Genomic DNA, 10,606 nt, shown 5'->3' on the forward strand with positions numbered 1-10,606 from the left:
GTATTATATATCTGTGTTGTCTGGACCTCACAGTATTATATATCTGTGTTGTCTGGACCTCACAGTATTATATATCTGTGTTGTCCGGACCTGGCCTCGCAGTATTATATATCTGTGTTGTCTGGACCTCACAGTATTATATATCTGTGTTGTCCGGACCTGGCCTCGCAGTATTATATATCTGTGTTGTCAGGACCTCACAGTATTATATATCTGTGTTGTCCAGACCTGGCCTCGCAGTATTATACATCTGTGTTGTCAGGACCTCACAGTATTATATATCTGTGTTGTCTGGACCTGGCCTCACAGTATTATATATCTGTGTTGTCCGGACCTCACAGTATTATATATCTGTGTTGTCCGGACCTCACAGTATTATATATCTGTGTTGTCAGGACCTCACAGTATTATATATCTGTGTTGTCAGGACCTCACAGTATTATATATCTGTGTTGTCAGGACCTCACAGTATTATATATCTGTGTTGTCCGGACCTGGCCTCACAGTATTATATATCTGTGTTGTCAGGACCTCACAGTATTATATATCTGTGTTGTCCGGACCTGGCCTCGCAGTATTATATATCTGTGTTGTCCGGACCTCACAGTATTATATATCTGTGTTGTCAGGACCTCACAGTATTATATATCTGTGTTGTCCGGACCTGGCCTCGCAGTATTATATATCTGTGTTGTCCGGACCTCACAGTATTATATATCTGTGTTGTCCGGACCTGGCCTCGCAGTATTATATATCTGTGTTGTCCGGACCTCACAGTATTATATATCTGTGTTGTCAGGACCTCACAGTATTATATATCTGTGTTGTCCGGACCTGGCCTCGCAGTATTATATATCTGTGTTGTCCGGACCTCACAGTATTATATATCTGTGTTGTCCGGACCTGGCCTCGCAGTATTATATATCTGTGTTGTCTGGACCTTTCCTCGCAGTATTTATGTTCTCATCAACTCTTCTATTTCTTTCCTTTTCCTCTTTGCTTTCTGTGTCTCTGTCTGTGTGTCTCTGTCTGTCTGTGTGTCTCTGTCTGTGTGTGTCTGTGTTTCTCTGTCTGTGTCGCTGTCTTTGTGTGTCTGTGTTTCTCTGTCTGTGTCTCTCTGTCTGTGTCTCTCTGTCATTGTGTGTGTGTCTGTCTGTGTTTCTCTGTCTGTGTCTGTGTGTCTCTGTCTGTGTGTCTCTGTCTGTGTTTCTCTGTCTGTGTTTCTCTGTCTGTGTCTCTCTGTCTGTGTGTCTCTGTCTGTGTGTGTTGTGTCTTGCTGTGCTGTGCCATACACCTTGCCACACTCAGAGGCCAGCAGTGCCTACAGAGAGGTTTTGGACATGCAGAAGGAGATGGTTCGGTCTTTAACAGAGCAGAACCAGGCCCTGGGGGCAGACAGGAGGCTGCTGGAACAGAGGTGTACAGAACAGAGCCTGCAGCTGCAGAGGAGCCACCAGAGGGTCCAGAGTCTGGAGCGGGATCTCAGCAAGGCCCCTGTCCCTACAGCAGGTGGGGTGGATACTGGGGGGTGAGGGGGCAAGAGGGGAGAGGACATAAGGTGGGGTGGAAGGGGGGTGACAAGGAGAGGAAAAACCCTGGGGCCGTGAGAGACTGGGGGCCATGAGAGACTGGGGGCCGTGAGAGACTGGGGGCCGTGAGAGACTGGGGGCCGTGAGAGACTGGGGGCCGTGAGAGACTGGGGGCCGTGAGAGACTGGGGCCGTGAGATACAGGAGGGGAGGAGGGGAGAGACGGGGGGCCGTGAGAGACGGGGGGCCGTGAGAGACTGGGGCCGTGAGAGACTGGGGCCGTGAGAGACGGGGCCGTGAGAGACAGGGGGCCGTGAGAGACAGGGGGCCGTGAGAGACAGGAGAGGAGAGACTGGGAGCCGTGAGAGACTGGGAGCTGTGAGAGACTGGGAGCCGTGAGAGACTGGGGGCCGTGAGAGACAGGAGGGGAGGAGGGGAGAGACTGAGGGCCGTGAGAGACTGGGGGCCGTGAGAGACTGGGGGCCGTGAGAGACTGGGGCCGTGAGAGACTGGGGCCGTGAGAGACAGGGGGCCGTGAGAGACAGGGGGCCGTGAGAGACAGGGGGCCGTGAGAGACAGGGGGCCGTGAGAGACTGGGGGCCGTGAGAGACTGGGGGCCGTGAGAGACTGGGGGCCGTGAGAGACTGGGGGCCGTGAGAGACTGGGGGCCGTGAGAGACTGGGGCCGTGAGAGACAGGAGGGGAGGAGGGGAGAGACGGGGGGCCGTGAGAGACTGGGGCCGTGAGAGACTGGGGGCCGTGAGAGACTGGGGCCGTGAGAGACTGGGGCCGTGAGAGACTGGGGCCTTGAGAGACAGGGGGCCGTGAGAGACAGGGGGCCGTGAGAGACAGGGGGCCGTGAGAGACAGGAGAGGAGAGACTGGGAGCCGTGAGAGACTGGGAGCCGTGAGAGACTGGGGGCCGTGAGAGACTGGGGGCCGTGAGAGACTTTGGGGCCGTGAGAGACAGGAGGGGAGGAGGGGAGAGACTGGGGGCCCTGAGAGACAGGGGGACATGAGAGACTGGGGGCCGTGAGAGACGGAGGCCGTGAGAGACAGTGTAGAGGAGGGGAGAGACAGGAGACCTACAACCCAGCTATGGAAGCCAGCTTTCATGATTTCTCAGTTTGTTATCAACTGGATCTCTGGATGTAACCTGGGTAATAGGTGTTCTGCATTGTACTTCCTGGATAATATGTGTTCTGCATTGTACTTCCTGGATAATAGGTGTTCTGCATTGTACTTCCTGGATAATAGGTATTCTGCATTGTACTTCCTGTGTGGACCAGACACTGACTGTAGCGCCCCCTGCAGGTGAACAGGCAGAGCTGCTGAGTCTGAGGCAGCAAGGCCAGGAGCTGGTAGACGAGAACGACAGGCTGAAGATGACCGTCCATCGCCTCAACGTGGAGCTCAGTCGCTACCAGACACGCTTCAGACCCCTGGGCAAAGAAGAGGTAACTATACCTACCCTAACTTTAACTATAACTACCCTAACTATAACTACCCTAACTATAACTACCCTAACTATAACTACCCTAACTATAACTATAACTACCCTAACTATAACTATAACTACCCTAACTATAACTCTAACTACCCTAACTATACCTACCCTAACTATACCTACCCTAACTATAACTACCCTAACTATAACTATACCTACCCTAACTATAACAATACCTACCCTAACTATAACAATACCTACCCTAACTATAACTACCCTAACTATACCTACCCTAACTATAACTACCCTAACTATAACTACACCTACCCTTACTCTAACTATACTTACCCTAACTATAACTATAACTACCCTAACATACCTACCCTAACTATAACTACCCTAACTATAACTACCCTAACTATAACTACCCTAACTATAACTACCCTAACTATAACTACCCTAACTATAACTACCCTAACTATAACTACCCTAACTAGACCTACCCTAACTAGACCTACCCTAACTATAACTACCCTAACTATAACTATACCTACCCTAACTATAACAATACCTACCCTAACTATAACTACCCTAACTATAACTACCCTAACTATACCTACTATAACTACCCTAACTATAACTATACCTACCCTAACTATAACTATAACTACCCTAACATACCTACCCTAACTATAACTACCCTAACTATACCTACCCTAACTATACCTACCCTAACTATACCTACCCTACCTCAACTACCCTAACATTACCTACCCTAACATTACCTACCCTAACTATACATACCCTAACTATAACTACCCTAACTATAACTACCCTAACTATACCTATACCTACCCTAACTATAACAATACCTACCCTAACTATAACAATACCTACCCTAACTAGAACTAACCTAACTATAACTCTAACTACCCTAACTCTAACTACCCTAACTATACCTACCCTAACTATAACTACCCTAACAATAACTCTACCTACCCTACCCTAACTATAACTACCCTAACTATAACTACCCTAACTATACCTACCTGACACGCTTAGGGCAAAAAAGTAGTGCACTATATAGGGAATAGGGTTCCATAGGGCTCTGGTCTAAAGTAGTGCACTATATAGTAGTGCTCTGGCCATAAGGCTCTGGTCTATAGTAGTGCTCTGGTCTATTGTAGTGCTCTGGCCATAAGGCTCTGGTCTATAGTAGTGCTCTGGTCTATAGTAGTGCTCTGGTCTATAGTAGTACTCTGGCCATGAGGCTCTGGTCTATAGTAGTGCTCTGGTCTATAGTAGTGCTCTGGTCATAAGGCTCTGGTCTATAGTAGTGCTCTGGTCTATAGTAGTGCTCTGGCCATAAGGCTCTGGTCTATAGTAGTGCTCTGGTCTATAGTAGTGCTCTGGCCATAAGGCTCTGGTCTATAGTAGTGTTCTGGTCTATAGTAGTGCTCTGGTCTATAGTAGTGCTCTGGTCTATAGTAGTGCTCTGGTCCATAGTAGTACTCTGGTCATAAGGCTCTGGTCTAAAGAAGTGCTCTGGTCTATAGTCGTGCTCTGGTCTATAGTAGTGTTCTGGCCAAAAGGCTCTGGTCTATAGTAGTGCTCTGGTCTATAGTAGTGCTCTGGTCTATAGTAGTGCTCTGGCCATAAGGCTCTGGTTTATAGTAGTGCTCTGGTTTAGAGTAGTGCTCTGGTCTATAGTAGTGCTCTGGTCTATAGTAGTGCTCTGGCTATCAGGCTCTGGTCTATAGTAGTGCTCTGGTCTATAGTAGTGCTCTGGTCTATAGTAGTGTTCTGGCCATAAGGCTCTGGTCTATAGTAGTGTTCTGGTCTATAGTAGTGCTCTGGTCTATAGTAGTGCTCTGGTCTATAGTAGAGCTCTGATCTATAGTAGTGCTCTGGTCTATAGTAGAGCTCTGATCTATAGTAGTACTCTGGCCATAAGGCTCTGTTCTATAGTAGTGCTCTGGTCTATAGTAGTGCTCTGGTTTATAGTAGTGCTCTGGTCTATAGTAGTATAGTAGTGCTCTGGCCATAAGGCTCTGGTCTATAGTAGTGCTCTGGTCTATAATAGTGCTCTGGTCTATAATAGTGCTCTGGTCTATAATAGTGCTCTGGTCTATATTAGTGCTCTGGTCTATAGTAGTGCTCTGGTCTATAGTAGTGCTCTGGACATAAGGCTCTGGTCTATCGTAGTGCTCTGGTCTATAGTAGTGCTCTGGTCTATAGTAGTGCTCTGGCCATAAGGCTCTGGTCTATAGTAGTGCTCTGGCCATAAGGCTCTGGTTTATAGTAGTGCTTTGGTCTATAGTAGTGCTCTGGTCTATAGTAGTGCTCTGGTCTATAGTAGTGTTCTGGCCATAAGGCTCTGGTCTAAAGTAGTGCTCTGGTCTACGGTAGTGCTCTGGTCTATAGTCGTGCTCTGGTCTATAGTAGTGCTCTGGCCATAAGGCTCTTGTCTACAGTAGTGCTCTGGTCTATAGTAGTGCTCTGGTCTACAATAGTGCTCTGGTCTACAGTAGTGCTCTGGTCTATAGTAGTGCGCTGGTCTATAGTAGTGCTCTGGCCATAAGGCTCTGGTCTATAGTAGTGCTTTTGTCTATAGTAGTGCTCTGGCCATAAGGCTTTGGTCTATAGTAGTGCTCTGGCCATAAGGCTCTAGTCTATAGTAGTGCTCTGGTCTATAGTAGTGCTCTGGCCATAAGGCTCTGGTCTATAGTAGTGCTCTGGTCTATAGTAGTGCTCTGGTCTATAGTAGTGCTCTGGCCATAAGGATCTGATCTATAGTAGTGCTATGGTCTATAGTAGTGCTCTGGTCTACAGTAGTGCTCTGGCTATCAGGCTCTGGTCTATAGTAGTGCTCTGGCCATAAGGCTCTGGTCTATAGTAGGACTCTGGTCTATAGTAGTGCTCTGGTCTATAGTAGTGCTCTGGTCTATAGTAGTGCTCTGGCCATAAGGCTCTGGTCTAAAGTAGTGCTCTGGTCTAAAGTAGTGCTCTGGTCTAAAGTAGTGCTCTGGTCTATAGTAGTGCTCTGGTCTATAATAGTGCTCTGGTCTGTAGTAGTGCTCTGGTCTATAGTAGTGCTCTGGTCTATAGTAGTGCTCTGGCCATAAGGCTCTGGTCTATAGTAGTGCTCTGGTCTATAGTAGTGCTCTGGTCAAAAGTCTCTGGTCTATAGTAGTGCTCTGGTTTATAGTAGTGCTCTGGTTTATAGTAGTGCTCTGGTCTATAGTAATGTTCTGGTCTATAGTAGTGCTCTGGCCATAAGGCTCTGGTCTATAGTAGTGCTCTGGTCTATAGTAGTGCTCTGGTCTACAGTAGTGCTCTGGCCATAAGGCTTTGGTCTATAGTAGTGCTCTGGTCTATAGTAGTGCTCTGGTCTATAGTAGTGCTCTGGCCATAAGGCTCTGGTCTAAAGTAGTGCTCTGGTCTAAAGTAGTGCTCTGGTCTATAGTAGTGCTCTGGTCTATAGTAGTGCTCTGGTCTATAGAAGTGCTCTGGTCTATAGTAGGGCTCTGGCCATGAGGCTCTGGTCTATAGTAGTGCTCTGGCCATGAGGTTCTGGTCTATAGTAGTGCTCTGGCCATAAGGCTCTGGTCTATAGTAGTGCTTTGGTCTATAGTAGTGCTCTGGTCTATAGTAGTGCTCTGGCCATAAGGCTCTGGTCTATAGTAGTGCTCTGGTCTACAGTAGTGCTCTGGTCTATAGTAGTGCTCTGGTCTATAGTAGTGCTCTGGTCTATAGTAGTGCTCTGGCCATAAGGCTCTGGTCTATAGTAGTGCTCTGGTCTATAGTAGTGCTCTGGCCATAAGGCTCTGGTCTATAGTAGTGCTCTGGCCATAAGGCTCTGGTCTATAGTAGTGCTCTGGTCTATAGTAGTGCTCTGGCCATAAGGCTCTGGTCTATATTAGTGCTCTGGTCCATAGTAGTGCTCTGGTCTATAGTAGTGCTCTGGCTATCAGGCTCTGGTCTATAGTAGTGCTCTGGCCATAAGGCTCTGGTCTATAGTAGTGCTCTGGTCTAAAGTAGTGCTCTGGTCTATAGTAGTGTTCTGACCAAAAGACTCTGGTCTATAGTAGTGCTCTGGTCTATAGTAGTGCTCTGGTCTATAGTAGTGCTCTGGTCTATAGTAGTGCTCTGGCCTATAGTAGTGCTCTGGCCATAAGGCTCTGGTCTATAGTAGTGCTCTGGTCTAAAGTAGTGCTTTGGTCTATAGTAGTGTTCTGGCCAAAAGGCTCTGGTCTATAGTAGTGCTCTGGTTTATAGTAGTGCTCTGGTCTATAGTAATGTTCTGGTCTATAGTAGTGCTCTGGCCATAAGGCTCTGGTCTATAGTAGTGCTCTGGTCTATAGTAGTGCTCTGGTCTACAGTAGTGCTCTGGCCATAAGGCTTTGGTCTATAGTAGTGCTCTGGTCTATAGTAGTGCTCTGGTCTATAGTAGTGCTCTGGCCATAAGGCTCTGGTCTAAAGTAGTGCTCTGGTCTAAAGTAGTGCTCTGGTCTATAGTAGTGCTCTGGTCTATAGTAGTGCTCTGGTCTATAGAAGTGCTCTGGTCTATAGTAGGGCTCTGGCCATGAGGCTCTGGTCTATAGTAGTGCTCTGGCCATGAGGTTCTGGTCTATAGTAGTGCTCTGGCCATAAGGCTCTGGTCTATAGTAGTGCTTTGGTCTATAGTAGTGCTCTGGTCTATAGTAGTGCTCTGGCCATAAGGCTCTGGTCTATAGTAGTGCTCTGGTCTACAGTAGTGCTCTGGTCTATAGTAGTGCTCTGGTCTATAGTAGTGCTCTGGTCTATAGTAGTGCTCTGGCCATAAGGCTCTGGTCTATAGTAGTGCTCTGGTCTATAGTAGTGCTCTGGCCATAAGGCTCTGGTCTATAGTAGTGCTCTGGCCATAAGGCTCTGGTCTCTAGTAGTGCTCTGGTCTATAGTAGTGCTCTGGCCATAAGGCTCTGGTCTATATTAGTGCTCTGGTCCATAGTAGTGCTCTGGTCTATAGTAGTGCTCTGGCTATCAGGCTCTGGTCTATAGTAGTGATCTGGCCATAAGGCTCTGGTCTATAGTAGTGCTCTGGTCTAAAGTAGTGCTCTGGTCTATAGTAGTGTTCTGACCAAAAGACTCTGGTCTATAGTAGTGCTCTGGTCTATAGTAGTGCTCTGGTCTATAGTAGTGCTCTGGTCTATAGTAGTGCTCTGGCCTATAGTAGTGCTCTGGCCATAAGGCTCTGGTCTATAGTAGTGCTCTGGTCTAAAGTAGTGCTCTGGTCTATAGTAGTGTTCTGGCCAAAAGGCTCTGGTCTATAGTAGTGCTCTGGTCTATAGTAGTGCTCTGGTCTATAGTAGTGCTCTGGCCATAAGGCTCTGGTCTATAGTAGTGCTCTGGTCTATAGTAGTGCTCTGGTCTATAGTGGTGCTCTGGTCTATAGTAGTGCTCTGGCTATAAGGCTCTGGTCTATAGTAGTGCTCTGGTTTGTAGTAGTGCTCTGGTTTATAGTAGTGCTCTGGTCTATAGTAATGATCTGGTCTATAGTAGTGCTCTGGCTATAAGGCTCTGGTCTATAGTAGTGCTCTGGTCTATAGTAGTGCTCTGGTCTATAGTAGTGTTCTGGCCATAAGGCTCTTGTCTATAGTAGTGTTCTGGTCTATAGTAGTGCTCTGGTCTATAGTAGTGCTCTGGTCTATAGTAGAGCTCTGATCTATAGTAGTGCTCTGTTCTATAGTAGAGCTCTGGTCTATAGTAGTGCTCTGGCCATAAGGCTCTGGTCTACAGTAGTGCTCTGGTCTACAGTAGTGCTCTGGTCTATAGTGGTGCTCTGGTCTATAGTAGTGCTCTGGCTATAAGGCTCTGGTCTATAGTAGTGCTCTGGTTTATAGTAGTGCTCTGGTTTATAGTAGTGCTCTGGTCTATAGTAATGATCTGGTCTATAGTAGTGCTCTGGCCATAAGGCTCTGGTCTATAGTAGTGCTCTGGTCTATAGTAGTGCTCTGGTCTATAGTAGTGTTCTGGCCATAAGGCTCTTGTCTATAGTAGTGTTCTGGTCTATAGTAGTGCTCTGGTCTATAGTAGTGCTCTGGTCTATAGTAGAGCTCTGATCTATAGTAGTGCTCTGTTCTATAGTAGAGCTCTGGTCTATAGTAGTGCTCTGGCCATAAGGCTCTGGTCTACAGTAGTGCTCTGGTCTACAGTAGTGCTCTGGTCTATAGTAGTGCGCTGGTCTATAGTAGTGCTCTGGCCATAAGGCTCTGGTCTATAGTAGTGCTCTGGCTATAAGGCTCTGGTCTATAGTAGTGCTCTAGTCTATAGTAGTGCTCTGGCCATAAGGCTCTGGTCTATAGTAGTGCTCTGGTCTATAGTGGTGCTCTGGTCTATAGTAGTGCTCTGGCCATAAGGCTCTGGTCTATAGTAGTGCTCTGGTCTAAAGTAGTGCTCTGGTCTATAGTACTGCTCTGGTCTATAGTAGTGCTCTGGTCTATAGTAGTGCTCTGGTCTATAGTAGTGCTCTGGCCATAAGGCTTTGGTCTATAGTAGTGCTCTGGCCATACGGCTCTGTTCTATATTAGTGCTCTGGCCTATAGTAGTGCTCTGGTCTATAGTAGTGCTCTGGCTATCAGGCTCTGGTCTATAGTAGTTCTCTGGTCTATAGTAGTTCTCTGGTCTATAGTAGTGCTCTGGTCTGTAGTAGTGCTCTGGTCTATAGTAGTGCTCTGGTCTATAGTAGTGCTCTGGCCATAAGGCTCTGGTCTATAGTAGTGCTCTGGTTTATAGTAGTGCTCTGGTCTATAGTAGTGCTCTGGCCATAAGGCTCTGGTCTAAAGTAGTGCTCTGGTCTAAAGTAGTGCTCTGGTCTATAGTAGTGTTCTGGTCTATAGTAGTGCTCTGTTCTATAGAAGTGCTCTGGTCTATAGTAGGGCTCTGGCCATGAGGCTCTGGTCTATAGTAGTGCTCTGGCCATAAGGCTCTGGTCTATAGTAGTGCTCTGGCCATAAGGCTCTGGTCTCTAGTAGTGCTCTGGTCTATAGTAGTGCTCTGGCCATGAGGCTCTGGTCTATATTAGTGCTCTGGTCCATAGTAGTGCTCTGGTCTATAGTAGTGCTCTGGCTATCAGGCTCTGGCCTATAGTAGTGCTCTGGCCATAAGGCTCTGGTCTATAGTAGTGCTCTGGTCTAAAGTAGTGCTCTGGTCTATAGTAGTGTTCTGGCCAAAAGGCTCTGGTCTATAGTAGTGCTCTGGTCTATAGTAGTGCTCTGGTCTATAGTAGTGCTCTGGCCATAAGGCTCTGGTCTATAGTAGTGCTCTGGTCTAAAGTAGTGCTCTGGTCTATAGTAGTGCTCTGGTCTATAGTAGTGCTCTGGTCTATAGTAGTGCTCTGGTCTATAGTAGTGCTCTGGCCATAAGGCTTTGGTCTATAGTAGTGCTCTGGCCATACGGCTCTGTTCTATATTAGTGCTCTGGCCTATAGTAGTGCTCTGGTCTATAGTAGTGCTCTGGCTATCAGGCTCTGGTCTATAGTAGTGCTCTGGTCTATAGTAGTGCTCTGGTCTATAATAGTGCTCTTGTCTGTAGTAGTGCTCTGGTCTATAGTAGTGCTCTGGTCTATAGTAGTGCTCTGGCCATAAGGCTCTGG

At 47.3% G+C, this 10,606-nt stretch overlaps 1 protein-coding gene across 5 annotated transcripts in view; it reads left to right on the forward strand.

Moving 5' to 3' along the window:
- The window catches only part of cep89 (centrosomal protein 89), a 121,279-nt gene that overhangs the window by 18,624 nt on the left and 92,049 nt on the right, over positions 1 to 10,606 (forward strand). For 4 of the 5 annotated variants that reach the window (XM_029768559.1, XM_029768561.1, XM_029768557.1 and 1 more), the window contains 2 exons: positions 1,309 to 1,509; positions 2,841 to 2,983. In XM_029768559.1, coding sequence (XP_029624419.1) covers positions 1,309 to 1,509; positions 2,841 to 2,983 — 344 coding nt within the window. The remainder of the gene's footprint in view (positions 1 to 1,308; positions 1,510 to 2,840; positions 2,984 to 10,606) is intronic. The other variant, XM_029768560.1, reaches the window with a different exon arrangement.

Source organism: Salmo trutta, chromosome 12 (genome assembly GCF_901001165.1).
Source record: "Salmo trutta chromosome 12, fSalTru1.1, whole genome shotgun sequence".
NCBI classification, from domain to species: domain Eukaryota; kingdom Metazoa; phylum Chordata; class Actinopteri; order Salmoniformes; family Salmonidae; genus Salmo; species Salmo trutta.